At 38.1% G+C, this 23,107-nt stretch overlaps 2 protein-coding genes across 4 annotated transcripts in view; one reads left to right on the forward strand and one right to left on the reverse strand.

Annotated features, from left to right (window-relative positions):
* rabep1 (rabaptin, RAB GTPase binding effector protein 1) overlaps window positions 1-11,307 on the reverse strand; it is a 39,266-nt gene extending 27,959 nt beyond the window's left edge. For 2 of the 3 annotated variants that reach the window (XM_046039492.1, XM_046039490.1), the window contains exons 1-7: window positions 11,128-11,307; window positions 6,592-6,720; window positions 6,216-6,419; window positions 5,113-5,273; window positions 3,952-4,071; window positions 1,456-1,591; window positions 768-946 (exon numbers count right to left, since the gene is read on the reverse strand). In XM_046039492.1, coding sequence (XP_045895448.1) covers window positions 768-946; window positions 1,456-1,591; window positions 3,952-4,071; window positions 5,113-5,273; window positions 6,216-6,419; window positions 6,592-6,720; window positions 11,128-11,173 — 975 coding nt within the window. In that variant the 5' untranslated portion in view covers window positions 11,174-11,307. The remainder of the gene's footprint in view (window positions 1-767; window positions 947-1,455; window positions 1,592-3,951; window positions 4,072-5,112; window positions 5,274-6,215; window positions 6,420-6,591; window positions 6,721-11,127) is intronic. The other variant, XM_046039491.1, reaches the window with a different exon arrangement.
* Window positions 11,308-12,705: 1,398 nt separating this feature from the next.
* On the forward strand, window positions 12,706-21,270 carry LOC123963563 (zinc finger protein 768-like). Its single transcript, XM_046040489.1, has 5 exons — window positions 12,706-12,753; window positions 13,466-13,584; window positions 17,300-17,348; window positions 17,999-18,075; window positions 20,236-21,270. Exons 2-5 carry the CDS (start codon window positions 13,473-13,475, stop codon window positions 20,715-20,717), a joined length of 720 nt encoding a protein of 239 aa, XP_045896445.1. The 5' UTR covers window positions 12,706-12,753; window positions 13,466-13,472; the 3' UTR covers window positions 20,718-21,270.
* The last annotated feature ends 1,837 nt before the right edge of the window (window positions 21,271-23,107 follow it).

The following is a 23,107-nucleotide window of genomic DNA, read 5'->3' on the forward strand; positions in this document are numbered from 1 at the left end:
CTGACCTCTAGTATCAACAAGGCATTTTCGCCCACAGGACTGCCGCATACTGGATGTTTTTCCCTTTTCACACCATTCTTTGTAAACCCTAGAAATGGTTGTGCGTGAAAATCCCAGTAACTGAGCAGATTGTGAAATACTCAGACCGGCCCGTCTGGCACCAACAACCATGCCGTGCTCAAAATTGCTTAAATCACCTTTCTTTCCCGTTCTGACATTCAGTTTGGAGTTCAGGAGATTGTCTTGACCAGGACCACACCCCTAAATGCATTGAAGCAACTGCCATGTGATTGGTTGATTAGATAATTGCATTAATGAGAAATTGAACAGGTGTTCCTAATAATCCTTTAGGTGAGTGTATCTGTGTATTGTGTAAATGTGCAACTCTTGACTTTTACAGTAAGTGTTTTCCTTTCTCTTACTTTGTTATTTTTGACAGTTATAATATATGTGAAAACCTACTGGGCAATAATCATGATTCTCAAGCACAATTCTCTGCCTCAGCATCTGTTTCTGACCATCTGTCCATCCATCCATTTTTTTCACTTGACATCAACCACACAGCAGCTGTTCATTTTATTATTGCTAAGAAGATTACATTTCTCAGTTGGAAAGATTTAAATAAATTATCTGTCAAACCACCTCCTCAAACTGCACTGAAAAAAAAAAAAACACCTTTCCATCAACTGTTTCTCCAGAGCAGCAGCTTATCACCGCAAACAGGGTAAACTCGATGCTATAAAGCAGAGACAATACTGTGTGTGTACCTGGTCTTTCTTCTTCTTCTCCTCCACCTGGCGGAGCTGTTCAGAGGACAGCACGCTCTCTATCCTCTGCATGTCCCTCATGAGGAGGCGTTGGGACTCCAGGAACTGGTCGTTGGCTCTCTGCCAAGTGTGTTTCAGCTGGTTGTGCTGTTGCCGCTCCAACTCCAGCTTGTGACACACTGAACACACCAAACAGGTGAGGTGAAAGAGAGTTTTATACTTACAGGAAATTTGTGTGCCAGAAACACAACACTGCATGTACATGTGTAGACATTTCATTTTATAAGAGGCCAACTCTCCCGCACACATATCATATCTCACTGTAAAATATTTGATTTGTGTTGCTTTAATAATGTAAATAAGTATTATCTTACTGATCTTCATCACTAATGAAGGATCTCAGATCTGAAAAGAAGTTTCTCTCTAACCAGCTCTCTCTGAAGCCTTCCCCTCTCATCAGCCTGTGCTGCAATAACAAGTTCTTAATGGGGCAGTACACCAATCTGAAGTCGACTCGAGTCACCAGTTTTTACCTGACACTTGGGATAGTAGTGATATAAGTGAGACAGAGCAGAGAGTGGAGTATGTGTCTGTATGGAGCTGGTGTCATTCTAAAACTCTAACCGTATCTAACATGTCATTTGTTTTATTCATCAAAGGACTTCTATCAAAAAGCATTACTAAGTACCATCGTGAAGCTCTTTCCGTAGTTTCTCCGCATCCTCCTGCAGAACAGACTTCTGAGTGTTCAACACAGCCACATACATCTCCAGGTCCGTACGACACGACTTCTCAGCCTCAAGAACATGATTGAGCTCCTTCACCTGTAAAAGAAAATGAGAAACAACTTAAATTTCCTTTTAGCAACTTCTGTATCAGGAGATAAGTGTAACTGAACAGAGGTTTAGACAATTTGAAGCAGTATTATTTCATGTTTTGGTCTCTTGAGGGCAGTGGAGAAAGCTGTAAATACTGTAAACATTGACATATTCTCACCTGATAGATGACGTTGTGGCGAACAGTCGCCTATTTACACACCGAGCACACACAAAGCAACATTAGCATCTATTTGGCCACCTGATTATGTCTAAGTTCAAAATTTCCTCTCTCTTTAGCCCTGTTTTTGGTCTCCACCGAGTTTTGAGGAAAATATCTGGCTCTTCAGTTGCTAAATACTCCACTTTCCGCTGTTAAAAGCTGTGCAGAAAGCGTACGATGTTTTTATCACTATGACATTTGTCTCAGAAAAATGCCGTGTGCTGCGGCTGAAAACGGGGTTGGTGAGAAAGCTGAGTCTGAGCTAAAACAGTAAATATGTGAGCTTTAAAAACCAAAAGCATTAGCTGAAAAATTATGAAGGGGGGGGAACAGCAGAGTCTGGTGATCATTCTCTGCAGTTTTAACACTATTAATGATTCCTTTCACATAACATATGATCTACTGTTAATATAAAAATATTGATTAATGCAGCTTTAAAGAAAAACAAAGTTTTCACTGTGTCAATACAATATAAAAATATCAACAAAATATTCTCCTCTGTGCATCTGTTTCCTTGTAGTATAGTAATATAGCTTACTGCACTGCATTGTAACTGACAGGTCATGCCATAACCACAGTAATCTATGAAAATTGCAACTGCCAATATTTATCAACCACTGTTCACTCCTACAACTTGAGAGTACCTTTGACACACTAAATTACATTTAAGGTTCATTATAAAATTCAAAAGCAAAAAGTAGCCAGACTTTGTAATGATCAAAAACAGCCAACAGGTTTACAAAATTAAATAAACAGCCCAGGCCTACCTCAGTCCTTAGCATAGCGGACACCTTGTCTACTGTTTTTTATTCATAAATAGCAACATGTCGACATGCTGTGGGGTTTGTCTGGTCTGTTGACTGTGAGAGCCATGCAGCAAACTTTTGAATATATATTTTGTACTGATTAACTGATTGAACATCCTTAGTACAATTTAATAGCCTAGTCCAATATGTGTACGTCACTTAAGACTGCCTGAAATCACTATAGGGCTGCAGCTAACGATGATTTTAGTATTCGAAGCTTCTATGGATTATTTCAACGATTCATCGATGCGTTGTTTAAGAAGTGCTTTTGCTTGGCGGCGGCGGCGTTGTTTGTTATTATAAAGATAGAAGACAAAGAATCTGGGTGAAAGGATGGATTAGCACACGCAGGTAGCAGGAAATATCTGAGCTACAGAGAGAGCTGGAGGTGAGTTAAAAGGTGCAGCTCCCTGACACCCAGTTAACTCATGACTGTGAGGTTACAACTCACGGCCCAAAAAGGAGAACAACAAACGCACGTGTGCACATTTTCAGCCGAGGTCTGCGGTTTACTTTGGCTGGCCTTCAGCTCAACAATCAATCATGATTTCAGTTAAATGTTAAAGTTGCTGTTACGGTTACCTTGTCTGTGGTCCGCTGGCAGAACACCGGCTGCTTTCTGATCAGGTGCCGCCGTGCTGTTGCCGAGGCGACATAGATTTCATTTTACGTTGGACGGACGGTAACATTACAGAGTTGTTGTTTTCTTTAGCTTGAAATAATCCCATACTTTTTGTCCCTCGCTATTTTCTCTCACTTCCTCCACTTTGCAAACAGCGCCATCATAATCACGTCGTGTTTCCAGCGTAAGCGCAATGTGCGACAGTAATAAATGTCCCTGCGAAACACTGTGCTGTATAGTTACATGGATTAAACGAAGCATCGATGCAAAGATTTTGCGTCGAAGCATTTTATGAATCGATTTAATCGATGAATCGTTTCAGCCCTAAATCACTTAGCAACACATTTTCTAACCGACATTATTACCTACAACTGGCAAGACCATCAAACCCTGTAAATTAAACTTCAGAATTTTAAAATATTTTTTTAAGGAGAAAGAATTCAGTGTTTTGAAGAAGACTTTAAGACCTGCAGATTCTCTGTTTGCAGATCAAATGAAACATAAAAGAAAAGAAATAACTAACTTGGGTAAACTAAAAAGTACTCTAAGTTCTGAATGTATGATTCAGTAAAAAGGCTTTCTCCTTCTAATATAATGAAATATTTTCTAATTCAAATTACTTAGAAAGGGCAGCTGCCACGCCTGGTCCATATCATGCCTGGTGAACATTTTAGGTTCTCATTTTCCCGGCTGAATCATTGATTTAGTGCCAACTAACCTTAGAGGCCTCCAGTTCTTTCACCCTGTCCTCGGCTGTCGTCAGCTTGGCTTTCAGAGCTGCTATCTCCTGCTCCATGGGCATCACCACTGAACGCAGCTTCTCTGCATCCTCTTGGGCCTTTAAAAGGGTTTTACATCACTCATTAAAACTGTATACACGTGCACAGCTACTAAAGTTTTTATTAATATGCTTCATGTCTTTTTACAGCCGCAAAAATATGACATAACATTGAATCAAATTTTCCATCCAAACCAAAGAGAAAGATGTACTTGTGTTTAAAAGTTTAAGTAATATAATATCCATACATGAACATCAGGAAGGGAATTATCCCAAAAACCACAAAGAGACTAAACTTAAAGAGTATTTTAACACCAGGCTGAAAAGCAGTGTTTCACTGCACTCTATGGTTGACCACCCCCCCTGGTTTTTGATGAATATGGCTGGGTGTGCTCAGAAGTGTACTTAAAGACACAGTGAACTTAAAAATCCACTTTCCAAGATCTGATCCTGTGTCTCTTGGTGCGTTCCATTTGACATGGGAAGTCTGAATTTCCAAGTTCAAAGATTTCCGACTTGGAAAGTCGGGAGAACCGCACTGCCCCGACTTCGTGATCCAAGATGGCTGCTCTGAGTATCAACAGTTAGTGAAAGCTGTTTACTGTTTATTAGCACTTCTGTGTACTTGTGCCTCATAAATTTTCGTACACAAAGTGCTGTCCAACTGCTGTCTGTGGACGTGTTGCTGCAGTGTTGAGTACGAGTAAATACCGCACAATGAGTTCTTTTTTAATCAACCGGTATAACAATGGCTAACCTGCCCAGCTCTAAACAATGGCTGGCCGAGCGAGGTTTTCCGACTTGTTAAATGAAAAGGCGTCAACTCGGCCGTGACGTCATTCCCAGCTCCGACCGAGGTAAATGGAACGCACCATTATTCATAATCTTTTAGTTACCTCCTGGTTTCTGTTAGTTAGAAATCATTTTGAATAACTATATTTTCCTGTTAAACATTAAAAATGTTTTGATTGATTGATACAAAAATGTAACTGCTTTACAACTGAAACAATACATTTTTCAGAGCACAGCATGTTTCGGCTTCACACTCACACACACACACACGATATAAGTAAACACAGTAACGCAGAAACTGAAGCCTACTTTTTTCATCTCGTCCTCCAGGTTCTCCTCCTCCTTGCCCTCAGTGAGGCGGCGCCTCAGCTCACCCATTTCCCTCTCCACTGCCTCGCGGTATTGGTTCCACTGGGCTCGCTCCTGGTCCAGACGCTGGTGGAACTGGACCTCATACTCACACACTGTTTCTGTGGGATGAGCAAGAGGAAACAAAGGACTTTCATACAACAAAAACTTCAGTCAAGCATGAAACCTTCTGTCTTGATAGTGAAAAATATTTGGCCCTTCATTTTGATACTGGTGGAGAATATTTACTGACATGAAAAGATATTTCGGTTCTGAATTACTAGTGTATTTATATATAGAGGTATAAAAATTCAGACAGACATTGGACCTCACGCATGAGCCACTTGTACTAACAGATTTTGTTCTGAAGTGACACATACGAGGGATTTAAGAGAACTTGTCACATTCATCAATGAATCTTCTCATAATTAGAAAAAAAAAAAAAACAAAAAAAAAAACACCACAATTCACCACTGGTCCACAACTGTTGTGCAAGTATGTTACCAACCTCAACTACATTAAAAAGAAAAATCCTTAATCTTGCTGGCAACTGACAACGGGCAATTGCGTCCCGTCAAACGTCCACTAAAGTGCCTGTTTTTGCCACTGACAGGCAAATTTGTTATTACAAGTGTCCGACAACATTAAGGATCTTAAAGAGTAGGATTCTTTTTGTTTAACCAGAAACAGACGCTATGTTGCTCCTGCAAAGCCTTTCTACACTCTGCCAACTCTCTGCTCTCTTCAAGTCATGTCAAACCAAACGTCTGAATTATCAGAAATCTCCCTCGTTCTCCCTCTTCCTGTCTCCGTCTCTGCTTTTGCCCCTGTCCACTTGAATTGAGCAGTGCTATGATATGCCAACTATTGATGGACACAGTGAGCTCTCTTTCACACTTTTCAGTGAAGATCAAATCAGCCTCGCCTGGCTATCTGTCTGACAGACAGTGGGCCACTTCATTAATAACGCGCCACAGCACAATTACTCCTCGGGTAAATGATGCCATCTGATCAGGAATAGAGGGTTTTCACTGCACTGTCCATGCAAGAGCAGCTAAGATTACCTTTCATGATGGCCTGAAGTGAGGCCACCTCTTCCTGCCACTGGCTGCGGACCTGGTCGATGGCTTCCTGCTTGGTGTTTTCCGACAAGGTGGCCACCGCTTTGATGTTCTCTATCTCGGACAGGGCCTGAGACAGCTGGACCTGGACGGAGCTCAGCTCAGCCTGGGAACCCTCCAGCATGGCGGTCTGCCTCTTCAACTCCTCTGAGGGGAGGGGAACCAGGAGAAGGAGAAAAGACAAAAAAGGGAACCAAAAACACAATATGGTGAAGAAATGATAAAGAAATCCACACAGTGCTTGCATATTAATTTATCGGGCACAGTGAGCTACAGTATGCACAATTCCAGTGAGCTTGCACCATTGCGGGATCCCTACCTTCCTTGGACAGGTAGAGCTCTTTGAACTTGGCCCGCTTCTGGTTGAACTCGGCCTCCAGCTGCTGCTTGAGTTTGATGAACTCGGCCCTCTCCTGCTCCAGAGCTGCCACTCTCTGCTGGAGCGCCTCTGGATGATGGAGAGGGGGGGGAAGAAACACAACACATAAAAAAAAACTGTAATTAATCAACTTTTGATAACATATAGCTCAAAATAAAAATATTATATCATCACAATCACCTCAGTCGCAATGTATAAGTAAAAACCTCCAAAAATCAAACGGGTTGAAATTAACAATAAACAATTAGTAAAACAAAAATCAGAGCATCTTGAATAATTCAGTTATTTTTCAAGCAAAAATGTCGAACATGAACTGGTTCCAGCTTCTCAGATGTGAGGCTTTGTTGTTGTTCTTTGTTGTCTGTGATAGGAAACTAAATATCTTTGGGACATTTGAAGATGTGAGCTCTGGGAAATTGTGGTGGGCATTTTAAAGATCAGAATATTAATTAAGAACATAATAACCAGATTAATCGATAATGGAAATAATTGTTATTTGCGGTCCTTATACTTAGCAGTGATGTTTCCATTTTGAGGTCTCATAAAATAATATCAGTACTGAGATACGAGATTAGACATCATCCTGGATAATCATAATATATCTTAAATGTTGTATTTCCCTGTACTTAAAGCTATCTATAAGTCATTATCTGAACCTGACAATACACTACTTCCCAAATGTTTCAGCTTCTGAGCCATTAAAATAAAGCAATGTCCATTTGTGGGCCTTCATCACAATTTGCATGGGTCTAGCCAAAAATAAATCTTGCAGTATTCATTTGTTTAAATAATGATTTAGAGGCTTGAGCACGTTAAATTGTTGTTCACAAGACAAAAGCAAGGAATAAAGTCTGCAAAAAACAAGTTTATGATGCAGACATTTATACATTTCTTTTGCTTTCCCTTTGCTATTAATCATCTCACAACTCAAGATCTCACTTGTGACCCCTTGTAAGGGTCCCGAGTCCTGACCCCCAACAGGTAAGGAACCACAGCATCAGACTGTACTAACCAAATTCAATAAACTACTAGGCCAAACATATTACTGGCAGTTTTTAACATTCCCTCACACATAACATCCCTCTAAAGCTAAATTAAAGATACTAAATAGATCTAAACTAAGAAAAGAAAAACGGTCACACCACGGACAACAATGTTCTTTGCACCTGCTGTGGAAAGAACGCCTCTCTCCCTCATTCACAATCCTCCCTTTAGCTTTTTGGCTAACAGCTGACTTGAACAACACGGGGTCCTGTGCAGCTACCCTCCCACACAGTCATGCAGTCACATTAAGGATGGTTCGTTCTGTTAACACAGCATTACTTGGAATAACAACTGTAATATTATCACTGTTTTGGAAATAGTAATCCCTTACACAACTAGTTACTGGGAAAAGTAACAACATTACAGTAACTCGTTACTGCCCAAGGCTGGTTGCACATAAAAAAAACAAACGGAACAGATCTAAAGTAAGTGGACAACAACAGCTGTTGTCCAGCAATGGGCAAACAAAGACAATGAATGAATGAATTATAAATAAATCTTCTTCTTCTTCTTTATATTCAACGTAGTGACGAAACGTGCTCTGTAGAGCTGTTTGTCCATTTCAGCTACTGTAGAAACATAGCGGTGAAACATGGCGGCGTCCATGTAAGAGGACTCGCGGTGTATGTAGATAAAGGGGCTCAGGAGGTAGAGCGGTTCAATGCCCGGCTCCTCCGGGCTGCATGTCAAAGTATGAATGTGTGTTAGTTTCTGTTTGAGCACTTAGGTGTGAATGAATGGTGATGCAAATGTAGTGTAAAAGCACTCTGAGTGGTCGAAAAGACTAGTAACCCGCCATCAATACGGAGCATTTACATACAAATGGCTCATTCTAAGGTAATTAAAAAAATGATGTAGGGTCTTTATACACCACTGAAAACATGGTTATGTATATTATATTGCATTTCTGTCAACAGATCCTCCTAAATGTTGCCTTCAATCAAAAGTCTTCCAAACTGGCTTGAAGCCACAGGGTTTTCCTACGTCTAATGACGATGATGTCCTCAAACACAGGCAGACGAATGGAAACATTTACTAGCACAAGCAGCAGAGCGGTTCAGCACAACGCAGCCACGATCATGTGATAGCTGAACAAACTCTTAAGCAGAAATTCCATCACCACATAAGCTTCACACATACTCACATGGCTTCCTGGTGAATTTGTTCGTTCAGTACATTAAGCCGCTTTTTTCCCCCAACTTACTTTAACTCAAAATACAGGCATGCTTTACTTTTGTGATTTAAAATTATGGCAACCCAAACAAACTTTTGTTGACATCTCACACTGTCTGTCGTGGTGTGAAAAACTCAACCCATTCAATTCAGGAATCCACAAAGATCACATGAATCTCTATATAAAGAAAGCCGGTCATTTACCAACAGACAGTCAACACCAATTCACCTAAAATGCAAATATGGATTAATCTCAATTTCACTCAACATCCAGCAGACACAAAAATGTGGCAACATCTAGAATAAGTATGCTTAGGCTTATTAACTATGAACAAAGCAAATGAAAGTAGACTGGGCATCAAATGTACAAAAAACAGGCTTTGGAGATCATTAGAGAACGTTACATATAAAACAGGGCCAATGCAAACACTTAAAATACTGTTTTCAAGCTCTGAGCGTTTGTAATATTACATGCAATACAGATAACTATGCAAAACTGCACACTATAAGCCAGACACTTACTGTTATAGGTAAGTTTAATACCACTCATACAGAGCGGCACAAGCATAGAGTTATACAATTGACAGATCAGACAGATCATTGCAGGAAAAGCAAAAACAGTCTATGATTCAGATCATTTTACATGTAGGGCTTAACTAAATCGATTTAGATTGACAGAAACAGCACAAAAAATAGTATTTGCAAAACATGTTTGGGGTCAGGTGCTTTAGGTTTGTCAAGGTTTATGTGATGATACCACTATGTACTAAATGATAGGTAATACTGACACTCTTTTGGACTGGGCTCCCTCAAATGATGATTACATGGCATGCATATGTTTTGCAGCCCCCTGACACTGTCAAACAAAGAGTGCTTAAGGGTGCTTTTTTAATGCTCAAAGCAGTCATAAAAAGACACCAGTAAAAATCACATTATGTGTGGTTCGCTCGTGTTTCCCACAGCACTGAAACAGCAGGATGAAACTGAGACCTTACGTTAGTCCCGATGATGCATTTGGAAAGATCTTTGCTGCTGTAGCGCTGAATGTGAAGCTAGATATTAGTGAGCTAAGTAGAACCTATTAACAAACCTATTAAAAATAATTCTTAGACATCCTAGAGTTATGCTTACCACCACCAATAAAACTTTCATACCTGTTTGTGTCAGCTATATTTATGGGTACAAACTGCAACAGCGACTGATGATGAACCTGAAATTGTTATTTGGTAAAATTCTGCAAGATTAAATTTGCACTTAATAAAATATAACAAAAATGCTAATTATTGTAAAATAATTTTACTCAATAACAATATAACAAATGTTTGATTTAATTAATTTTAAATTAGCACTTCATTTTTCTATTAAGATATTTATTTGTTAAGGAAAAGGGACTGAAAATGATGATTTTACTTAATTTTACTCATGCATATTGAAAAGAAAAAAGATTTTATAATAATGTTTTTGAATGTTCTACCTCAGATATGTTAAGTGATCCACTGTTTGGCATCAAGTGTTTGTTCTTACCATAAAGAACAGTTTTAAAACCACAATTAACCATTTGGTTTCTTTAACTTTCACACCGGAGCAAAAATGTAACGTGCTAAATCAATATCGAATGACACCAAATGTTTTAACACGAGAACATTTTTGGGCATATCGCCCAGCACTATTTGCACTCACTAAAAGCTACAGCGCAGATTTCCTGCAGGACCCCAGGATGGTCCTCGGACCCCTGTTTGAGGACCAGATGGAGAAACCTCCTGCAGGATCAACCTCCTGTATTATGGTCCAACCCACCCGAGTGTGCAGGCCATCCACAGGACATTGTAATGGACTGATAACATCCATATGACCCATGTTAGAGACGCACAAGGCTGGGCCAGGCAATCAGAGGCCGACCTTTAGATCAAATTAGTCAAACTAGCTGAAGCTAACTTACGTGCTAACCAGCTAGGTTGTAGTGCGAATAGTAAAGACAAAACAGAGTTAGCTTGGTTATATTATGATGCAATAACGCAGAAGCTTATATTCAGCAATATAAAGCTTTAGTAACTTCCCGCAAATAAGTCAGTGTTCATGAATACACAAACTGCGTAGTGTTAAATGATCAATATAATCCAGTGACAGCCAGTGACACGTCGCCCTGATGATGCTAACTAACGCTAGCTAATGTTGTCAAGGATGCAGAGGCCGCTGGCTTCGGTGCTGCCAGCCTTCAACACTTCCACCATAAAACTCCACAAAACACGAGAAATTTACCGTCATGTTGGGACGACAGAGGGGGTCCCGAGGCCTGCTCGGCCATGGTTTCCTGAGGGGGGGCTTGAGGCAATTACCAGGGAAGTGGGATAAGCGAGTGTCCAAGAAAACAGGCTAACATCACAACTAAGGTTAAGCTAGCGACGGGTAGGAGAGAGCGTATTCCGGTTGAACTTTCAAAATAAAATCTACATCGTAACTGCTCGACGACGCCCGTTTTGAGTCGAAACGCGTCGTGTACCAAATTTGTTTTTTTTTAAAAGAGCATAACAAATTATATATTATATAATATTTTAGATATCATGTTACCGTTGTATAGCAACATCTTAATATTGTTTTTTGGGTTTTTTTCACAATTTATCATTTTGCGATAAAATATGTACAGGCCTGGCAATAAAGCTGATTCACCTGCACATAATACTTATTTATTCCAGCATCCTTTGCACTATGCTCTATCGCACTGTGTACATGTGTACATGTATGCGTGTATGTGCATGTGCACTGTATATCACATCCACCTCCGACATGTACATGATAATAATAATAAAAATAACAATAATAATAATTTATGCATCCTTTGCTCTGCTCATTGCACTATTTGTCAATCTGTCTATATTGTTTTTGTTTATAGTGTGTATGTGTTCTCTGTACTGTAGCCTGTGTTTCATTTTATTATTGTGTTATTGTATTGTATGAGTAAGCACACCGTGAGCAATGTACAATCCTGAGTCAAATTCCTCGTATGTGTAAATATTACTGGCAAATAAATCTGATTCGGATTCGGATATTTTGTAGGCAAGCTGCCCATTTCCTGTAAGGCATTTACTAAATTTGGCTAACTTGAGTGATTCCGGTATCACCTTTCAAAATAAAAGCAAGTTTCCGTGATTTTATTCACAAAATTAAGTTCCCTCTCTTTATCGCAAAACATTTTTGCAGCGGAACAATCTTCAATCTAATCTACAAAGCTGATAAAAACCATTGTAACACAGATTTTGTTTTGTCAGCGAAATAACTGGTATTATATTACACATTGAAATTTAAGTTATCTCTTTTTTAACGCAAAAACAGTAATAAATAAACAACTTTTAAAAATGCAACTGAACAAGACCGCATTTTTTAATCTATTCTATAAAGACTATGAGGTGAACACTGTAACATGATGCTAATTTAATTAAGAGGAAGTGAAAATAAAAAAGGGGCTTGGTCATGAATGGAATGTTGTAGACTAAGCTGTCAAAATACATCGACATCATTGATTATGCTGCGGGTATTATACCTTTCGACATTTTTTACATCACAGATATAGAGTGGGGAGTATAACCTCTCACAAAAGCACCTCAAATTATCCCAGACCACACTCTGAGTCTTCACACAGATGCATACATTTTGCTTGTGTGGTACACACAAACATGTTGAAGTCGCTGGAGCATGGCAGAGGGTGGGGTTGGGGCAGTGCAGGCCCAGCCTTCAAGTTTATTTTGTCTACCTAAGAAAATTTTAAACTGTCATGCAAATGCAATATGACTCTTGTCATATCACACCATCCACTTTCATCATCCATTTACAGAGATCTTCACACAATTGTAACTAAGCCGTGAGGCCGTCAGCTGTTTTCTAAGAAAGGTAAGGGACATCCTGGGTATTTTGAAAGAACTTAATGTATGATAAAATACAATTTTGGACTTAAATAAATCCTAAAAATCCAGGTCTTTTATCAAATTATTAAAAATAAATATCATCCCATAACATAAGTGAATAAACAAGAAATGGGTCTAAAAAGGGAAGATTGGGCCTAAATTCAACCAAAAAAGTCACGTGGTTTTCTTGCTGTCTTTTGATGGACATTGGCAGGAAGCTGTTGCAAAGAGGATACGGGACATTCAGATAAACAAAAGAACATTTATGTCATTCTGTTCATACAGATAAGGAACCATAAATACATCTTACTCACTGGCATGAACAATTCATTTGAAAATTGCCTTTCCCTTTTACGTTCATGTCAAGTACACACACGCAGATATCTTAGCTGAGAACAAAAGTTATCAACTTTTGAGAGTCTCTTCATCGCAGGATGTGGATTTCTTTGCAAGAAAAAAGTCCCGAGATTGTCAAGAGGCTTAGTTGGTTCTCAGAATGCCAACGTAAATATACCAAAATAATCATAAGAGTTAGTCAACCCGCAAAAGGGGAAGTGATGAATGGTCTTCTTTCCGATTCACAGTGCAGCATACTGAAAAGCAGCAGCTCAGATCTTTTCTTGTTGTTAAGTGGGAGTTTTTCACTTTAATGTTTATATTTTTTTTTCTCCTCTTTAATCTTTTGTGGTGTAGAGCAGAATATCCATGGCTCTTTTGCGCAAATACATCTGGTTACTTGTGATACTTGGAATGATTTTCGTGAGTGTGGTGATCAGCCTCATCTTTTTTCTCATCAATAAGTGCATATCCAGACAAGGTAGGTTGAACCTCTGCTAAACACATTTGTCAGACGTTACTGGAAGTGTCATTGTTTGCATCTCAAAACAGAAATGATTTCTTCTTTTTCTTGTTATTTCGCACACTTCTCCTTTTCCTCTTTCTCTTATAGAAATGTAATACAACTTGATGATCTTACGAATAGCCAAGTGGCATCACATTATGTAATGTATGTTTAATACATGCTGAACTTGAATAAGAGTTTGACCATTTATTTCCCTTTTTACCTACTTGTACAGCCTGTGATTAGCACCACACCAGGGCCAGTGTTAACAGAAATAATCAAGGCAGTGTTGATATGTCTTTGAAACAGCATTCAGGACATAACACAATAAACAAAATGTACATAAAATATTAAATATAGGAAAAACGTAATTTGAAATCATGACTTCAGAATTGCAAAACAAAAACCTGGCCCTGCCCATCACTGCACTGGTGGAGCCAATATGTAATGTAAACTCCATCAAGACAAAAAGTGCTCCAATATGTATTTGACACTGTCAGCAGGGACAAAAAAAATAAAATTTATCCTGTAAAAATACTTTTACAGGATATATTTCCTCAGCAAAAGAGATGATATAAGCAAATGTTTAAAGTTTAAATAAAACTATCTACGTTAAAATAATTTAAATTAACTGACCGCACAAATGCTCTTAAATCCTGAATAATAGAGAGTAGTAGAATTGAAGAAAAGGTGTTCTTTTAGGAAAATAACAGAAATAAGTTGTTAAAATAAATGTTAAGGGACGAAAGATCTTCCACACCTAAACACACTTTGTCCCTTTCTATGTCCTGTAGTTATCCCACTACCCCCGATACAATGTGGGTGAAAATTGTTTTGTTTGTCCTGCACTAAGCAGTAAAGCATGACTGATGTTGTTTCTGTGTACACTGTGTGATGGTCATTTATTGCATTATTGCCCTTGAAGGGGGGAGTCCCTCCTCTGTAGCCCAAGGTTTCTTCCTTTGCTTTGCTTTTCGCAGTTCAAACAGATCAGGGTCAAAAGGACAGAAGGGATCACATATTGTACAGATTGAAAAAGGTTATCAAGGCAGGTTTGTGATTTTGGGCTACAGAACTAAGGTCGACCTGACATCACATGATATGACCTCCATTACTCAGAAATCCACAGACTTTGCCGTGAACCCGTTAAAACAAAAAATAAAAAATAAAAACATAGAAAACAAAGTGAAACCTCTATATACTGTACGTTTAGTGTGAGTCACACATTTTCAGATGTTGCTTGACAAAATTAGAACAACTCTACAACCTGACTTGAACTTGAGTGTCCTGACCTGAGACGTCCTTCTGACTTCCGCTCCTTTATATAGACAAACTACTACTGCTATTTAATTGTACTACTGTTGTACTTAGTTTTCTTGTACCAGCATTGTGAAGCGCTACTAACAGCAATCTAATACTGTTACCTACTAATAGTACTTTCTATTATTGTTGCCATGGCATAAACATTATGTCAATCATGTTCCACTAACAGAAACCACTTTTTATTGACATGAACATGTATCTGTGTGGATTTTGTTTTGGCTGCCTCCTGCCTCGCCTCTCTCTCTCTCTCGCTCAGTCTCTTTGTCCCTCAACCCCCAACGGGTCGAAGCAGATGACCGCCCATCCCGAGTCACGTTTTTGTTCAAGGTTTCTCTACCTGCTAAAAGGGAGTTTTCCTGTGGAAGTGCTTGCTCATGGCGTGAATTGTTGGATGTAATATTAGAAAGAGTACGATCTAGACCTATTGTACATGAAAAGGGCCAATAGGTCCAATGCCAATGCCAATTCATAACTTTTGTTATGAATTGGCATTGGCATTAATGTGGTGCTGCATTAATGATAATTTATTTATTTAACAGGGACAACATACACTGATCAACATCACTGTAAATGTGCTAGTTGTCTCTGCCAGTTAGATTAACCATTAAAACAACAATAAAACAAATGTAAAATCAGAACAAAATAAATATAAATAAGTGTTTTCTACTAAAAACAGAGATTCAGGTATAAAATAAACAGTCTTAAAAAAACATTCTTAGCACTTTTAACCACAACCAGTGGTTAAAATTTTTTTTTTACAAAGTACTTTACTTTATTACCATTTATGCTACTTAATACTTTGAAGGCATATGTTTTACTCATCTATATTTATCTAATAGCTTTAGCTAGTTTGCAGATTTAGACATGGGTGTAATCTTTGGTGCGGGAGACCCCGGTTCAGTTCCCACTGCGACACGTCCAACGAGGTCGCTTTGGATAAAAGCATTAGATTAAATGATTGAATGTAACGTAATGTAGATTATGCCTATTAAGGTAAAATATAAATCAACTAATTAACTAAACTAAAAGGATACGCAGTAAAATCACCTTTACAAACTGCATTATTAAACTGATTTACACTTTAATACATCACTATTTATAAACCAGTAATATTATATACATTATTCTAAAATGGGCCATAATGAGTACTTTTACCTTTGGTTCTTTAACTGTATGAATACTTTTGTACTTTTACTTTAGTAAGATTTTGAATTCATCCATCATGTCAGTGAAACCAGCAGCAATTGTGGAGGAAGTAGCCGATCCGATCCTTAACTCAAGCAAGTATTAAAACGTAAAAAACATAAATAATGTAGATAAATGGTCCCTGAGAATGTTATTTTAATTATATATTTTATCATATGATCTGCATTATGGATCCATTAATGTGTCAGAAGTATTTCACCATCAACATTTATCTAATTTTAATTTATGACAATGTATTTTATTTTTTAAACTGATGTAAAATCTTTATCTGCAAAGTAACTAATGCAGTCAAAAAATTAAGTGAAGTAAAAAGTTATTTTTCACTCTAATCTGATTTGTAGTGAAGTAGTAGTCAAAGTACCATGTAATGAAAACATTTAAAGTAAATGTACTTTTCACCACTGGCTACCTTGTTCATACGGAAGTTAAACCTAAATTTACAGTAAATTCATGTGAGCAGTAGAGATTTGTTTCATTTTCAACATCAATAACTACCTGGGTGTTTTTTAGAAAACTGAGAAACAGATATACTGTATTACCACAAACAAAAAGCCAGAAGAGGAAGGGAAACCAAACCATAACTGACTGCGAAAGAATTACTCTGAGGGGTTCATTGCAAAGCACAAGAAAAACCTATTATAAGTGTATGAATTGCTATTATTAGGGTTACCCTCTGGATTTGATTAGCTTAGATGAAAATTTAATGATCCCTGTGGGGAAACTGGGCTGCAACAGCAAAGAGAGGGGGCTCTGTGATGGTTCAGGGTATGGATAAACATAGTGCAAATAAAGGGAACAAAAAGTAACACCGCTGATAATCATTAAGTGGAGATAAAATAAGATTGTACATATGAAAACATGAACTGTAGCATAATTTACACGTATACATTTAGAGTTAATGTAACAGCCACTGTGCAAATGTGAGTGTTTATTGTTTGGTTTTCTCATGATTATGTCCTGCTTAAAAAAAGTAAATGAGAACCTTATTATTTTGCCTTAAAAAAGTCCTGTACTTATTTTTGTATCTCAACATAATCCTGCCTCATACTCCGGCTGCGCTTTTAATAAACTCATCAAAATAAGACTTTCGTATTGCTTGAAGATTTTTTTTTTTTCTCTGTAGCTTAAACTTAACTGCATGTTTGTTTTTGTTTTTCCACAGGCAAACACAGAATCTCAAATCTTCACAAAAGATCATACTTCAATATCAAGTAGGCTAATAAATATGTACTGTACTGGATATTTCTTAATTTGATATTGAATATGTGGATTTTCTCAGAATTGTTCAAAGTTAGATCTAAGCACATTGTAAAAAGGAATACCTCCACTCTTAAAGAGATACACTTATTCACTCTTTACCAAGTGTTACATGAAACGATTGATACAAAACTCATATCAATCTGTTAAATATGAAGCAACTAACTTAGATTAGCATAAATACTGGAAACTGGGGAACAGCTAGCCTGGCTTTGTTCAAAGGAGAAAAAACAAATCTTCCTACAGCGAATTAACATGTTATCTGTTGTGTATTTAATCCATCCAAAATTGAAGTGTAAAAACATCACGTTGCAGTCATAAACTATACTATGACTGGGAGAAGTGAGTTTGGCACATAAGCCCTCTGTAAAACTTTAAACAAACGAGATACATCATGTTAAGTAGGGAGCTTTTAAGCTAAGCTAACTTGATTTCTGTAGCTTCATGTTCAACTGTCAGATATGAGAGTGGTATCAATCTTCCCATCTAACTCTTGGCAAGAAGTGTTTTTCCCAAAATGTGGAACTGTTCATTTAGGTCAGATTTTTCACACTGAACCTGAGTACAAAACATATTTCATACATTTCTCTTCTCAACTTTGCAGCAGCAACAAATACCAGGAGACAACCCTTAAAGCCGATGTTCCACCTTTACCTCCTCGGACACAGTTTCTCACAGCAGGCAAGACCAATACTGCCCATTTTAATCCCTCTTCCTCTCCTAAACCACACATCCTACTCTCACTTTCACCACCTCAAGAACTGAATCCCAGACCTCATCCTATTTGCCATTTGACAATAACCCAAAATTGAAAGGGCAAAAAAAAGAGGATTATATTTGAGATGTCACATGAGTTTATCTTGACAAACGAAAAACAAACATGTAACCATGAATGACAGTAAAGTTACACAACATAAAGGGCTGTGAAAAATCACCCTCTGTGACTTTTGTTTTCGCAAAAACCCCAGAAACTGGACTCAGATCCAACAGAGAACCACATGTTCTAATTCAAGCTAGCGTTTCTGAACCAAAGTTCATCCAAGCATCACTAAATCAGACTGAGTGAGTAGTGTTGGATGTTCACAGTAAGGCCAAACAAGAAAAGGGCCAGTATTGTTATTTTACAAATCATACCAAAGTAAATGTTTGTTTGTTTGTTGGCACAGTGACGTGTCCATGTAAATCCTGTAAATCAAGCAACTGTGGAGGGATAAACAGTAGCTTATAAAAGCTTTTAACTGCAATTTTATAAGCTGTACCTGTAATTAGCGAGGTGTGAAAAACATAAATAAGAGTCCAACTTAACTCTAAACTTAGCACTGCTAATTTTAGTCACACGCATTAAGATATTTTTGTAGCTTTACGTAATGTGGGAACAACAAAAACCCTGCATTCATGTGGTGCCGGAATAATAAGAAAATTTTGTTTCCAACTGGGAACTTAACGCCCCCTCAAATTGGAACAACAACTCAAAAAGTCGGTGAAGATTTTGGTACACGACTTACGGAGCTGACCTCATATTAGTCAGAATCAATGTTTTGCTCTCATGTGATTTGTAATATGGTATTATGCTGTAACCCATGGTTGCTATTCACCTAGATTAGTTATTTACAAGCTTTAACTGTGATAACAAGTCAGGTTATTAATGGTTTTAGTAAATGTACTGGTGCAGCAACAAATCTCGGACAAAATCACTAAGCTCCTAACTGTTTCAGCAAACTTGGATAGCTACATCATACATATAACAGCCCATCGCCAGACGCTATACAAAAACTTCCATTTTGTTTCCACATTACGACTTAAAGCTCATGGACGCGCCAAACTCAGAACGATTTTCCATTTTGGGAAACAGGCCCATCCGAGCAGCAAAAGTCCAGCACATGACCTCTCTTATAACTCCCTTAGACATTGTCTTGTCTAACTCTCCACCAGAAAGCAAAATACAGTCTTTCCCAAAATGTTGAACTATTCCTTTAAGTGAAAGCGGCTATGTCACAGTAATTTACACAGTTCCCCAATTCCATACCACATAATTATTATTCATTCTGATAAAAGCAGGATTTTAGTCTGATGTTCACACTGGAAATGTAACTCAAAATGTTAAGTGTGCACACAGTTTTTTGTTTGTATTTCTTTAAACCAATCAAAATTGTCTTGGATGCAGCGATGGTAGCCGAGAGGATAATTCCAGCTGAGATAGTCAGCCAATAACAGGCTGTTCTCATCTGTGACACCTCGATGGTGAAACGACCTGCCACATGCCATCAGAGCAGGGGGTGTGCATCCCTCTCTAAATTCAAGAAGCTCTTGAAAACTCATCTCTTGTGAGAACACTTCCTCTTTTAACACCCCTATCTAACCCATAACCTCCAACATGCACTTCCTGTGATCTTCTTCTATCTCCTTCCCGTTCTCCTTTATTGATTGCACTAGTCGTCAACTCTTACTTCTTCCCCTATTTATCCCATCGATGATGTATGCGCTTGTAGCTCTTAATAGTATTTATTGCTGCTCTTACCAGTAACTATTGTCACTTGGAGATCTCTTTACTAATGCTTAGGTTGTTCCTCAAATGTAAGTGGCTTTGGATAAAAGCGTCTGCCAAATGAGTACATGTAAACGTTATACCCACAGCCTATTTCCTGTGATACATACTCTATAGCCATCCTAATTGAGTTTTGGATGAGTTTTAACCCTTACCCTATTTTTAGAAATGCATAACACTAGACCCTAAACCCCCATCACATTTTCCATTATTATATTATCACCAAACCACTACATTATTAACTCAAAAAGGTAATAGGCCTAATGAACTCTGCTTGAACAAATGTGTTGTTTCAGAGGCCCAAAGCTATGAGAACCTGGCTGAGGCACCTGAATATGAGCAGAGCACAGCCGACTACGAGCAGAGCACACCAGACTATGTGCAGAGCATGCCAGACTACGAGCAGAGCACACCAGACTATGTGCAGAGCATGCCAGACTACGAGCAGAGCACACCAGACTATGTGCAGAGCATGCCAGACTACGAGCAGAACATGCCAAACTATGAGCAGAACATACCAGACTATGAGCAGAACATAGCAGACTATGAGCAGAGCATACCAGACGATGTGCAGAGCATGCAAGACTACGAGCAAATAGCAGACGTGCAGAGCCTGGACGAACAGCCTGACTATGTGAAGGTGGATGAAGAGGAGATTCTCCCTCCTCCTCCACCATGCGAGGATCCAGCAGAAGACAACTCCTCCACAGAGGACTACGATGACATCGGAGGTGAAAACGAAAACGACGCTGAAGAGGACTACGACGACGTGGGATAAGACCACAAGAGAACAGGAGAGAGACACTTTTGACTTTATCATCTTCTGGATCCTGCGGAGCAGAGAGATCAGAATCACTTTACCTTGCCACAGATTTCTTTTTGACGTTTGTTTTTTTTGATTGTTTATAGTTTTGTTTAATATTCATGAAGTAGAACATAAAGGACGTAAATGTGTATATTTTGTGCAACTTATGGAGAGAAGCACAAAGAACAGTTCTGACAGTGTAAGTGATATAACAGGGAGAGAAAGGTTTGATTCTACTCTTATGACCTTTAACACATTCATTCTAACTTTAACCAACATTGTAAACAGTTTATTTATAGTTACTATTATTCTATAGTATGTGGCCGTATTGGACAATCAACAATTATTTGACTCATGTACATAGTTTAAATATTTGTTTAATTATTGGAAACACCTTGACAAATTGATCAGATGGTGGTGGTCTATACAAATGAGATTAGATTAGATTTAATTTTATTGTCATTGCGCATGTAACTGGTACAAAGCAACGAAACGCAGATGCATCCAAATAAAATTATACTTTTTATGTTTGGATATTATTGTTTAGCCGGGAGGCCATTAGCTCAGCTTAGCATGTCGTTGGCTAACATGTTAGGTCTTGTTTGTTTTATTCGTACACAAACAAATGTAAAAACAGACTTTTAAAACTTAGAAATTCTTATTTTTTAATATTTTAAAATCACATTAAATTTATTTTTCTTATTGTCAACAAATCACATAAAAAAAAATATCTTGATCTATTGCTGAAAACAGTCCCTGTCAAATGCACTGTTTAATCCTGTTTAATGTTTTCTAAAAACTACAGCGCCCAGCTGGTTCATGAAATCATTTAGCCTTTTTTCCAAATGACACAGTTGTAAAGATTTACACTTTCAGAAGGAACATAAGCCAAAGAGGCACAGAGCGGGTAGGAAAGTCAGACAATACTAAATGACTGACGAATTGGTTTAAGTTTAGTTTTAGATGTTTTCAAGGGATTTGTTGACAATCACACAAGTATAGAATATCACTAAGTCTGGTAATGTTCTATATATATGTCCTTTAAGCTTCCAAATATGATATTTGAGTGAGCATATAGGTTGACATTTGCACAGAACATACTTTGACAACTAGAAAAGTCAAGAAACTGCATGATGGATTCCTCTACTGTCACCAGGCTGCCCCCTGCGGTCCGCTTTGACTTTGCACCTGAGCCTCGCTTGCATTTGGAGAATGTGTCATCTCTGCCTTTAGATTTGTTCCTAATGACTGATTCTGTACCTCTTTAAGTTCATCAGTTTTCTCTTGAGAGAGGTTTTTGTGGCAGATATCTTCGTTCCAGCGCCATGGCAAAAAGTGACACTGCTTTGAAAGGAAAGATATGCTTGTACTTTAATGGATCATGACATCTTAGCTTTTGCAGCATTAACTGTCTCATAAAAAAAAACTATCCACTGTCTTCCCAGAAGTTTTTCTATTTCTTGTGTTATTCTTAACAGAAGTTTTCACCTTTAAAAGTCTCTCCTGCACATGAACCAATCCAAAAGTTTAAAATTTTGAGCTCTCTTGAAGCTCACAGACCATTTTCTCAGTAGACATTATGGCAAGTCAAAGCCGGACTAGTTTCAGCATCCTTGTATTGTGCATGCTGGCTCGCTGTCATGAATTGACGGAGCTGAGCCATTGTTTAATAAATTTGTTTTACCTGTGCTTTTCCTGCTATATGACAAGTCAAAATATCTGCTGTGAAAAAGGTCTATTTCTTTCTTTTCAAAAGCCAGAACACTAGAAAAATATTTTCTAATGTCCCTTGTTTTACAATGAATAATACATGTTCTCTTCTTGGGTGTGATTTGCCCCATATGATTGTCTTTCTTGCTTGCTCTTCAGCCTCTTGGACCCTTGTTCATGTTTTTTTTCTCTTAGCAGTTATCAAATTCCTTTAAGCATTGCGGATTAATTTAGCAGAAGTGCTTGTGTATTAAATATATTACAGCTATTAAATTGTGCAAAAAGGTATCATTATCTAGGGTTATCACACAAATCATAAAGGGAAACAAACCGCCCCATGAGAATATGTGTGTGTATATAGATGGCTGTGTATATACTGCTAAACTTCAATTAAAAGCCCAGTCCCACTTAGACGCCTGTTTCTTTTACTGGACTGATGTGGTTACACATTTTGACAAATAAACACGGGTCTCTAGATTTAAACTTCTTGAAGCCCACCAGTTCACCCTCTTGCGCTAGTTCTAAGCTGCTGAGATCGCACCTATAGATATAAGTGTTTGACTTTTGTCAATACAGATATGCCACACATCGTACCTTGGTTAGATTCTCCACAATTCAGTCGTTCATTTTTTGGAAAAAATGAGCACCAAAAT

The sequence above is a fragment of the Micropterus dolomieu genome, linkage group LG23, assembly GCF_021292245.1.
Source record: "Micropterus dolomieu isolate WLL.071019.BEF.003 ecotype Adirondacks linkage group LG23, ASM2129224v1, whole genome shotgun sequence".
NCBI lineage: Eukaryota > Metazoa > Chordata > Actinopteri > Centrarchiformes > Centrarchidae > Micropterus > Micropterus dolomieu.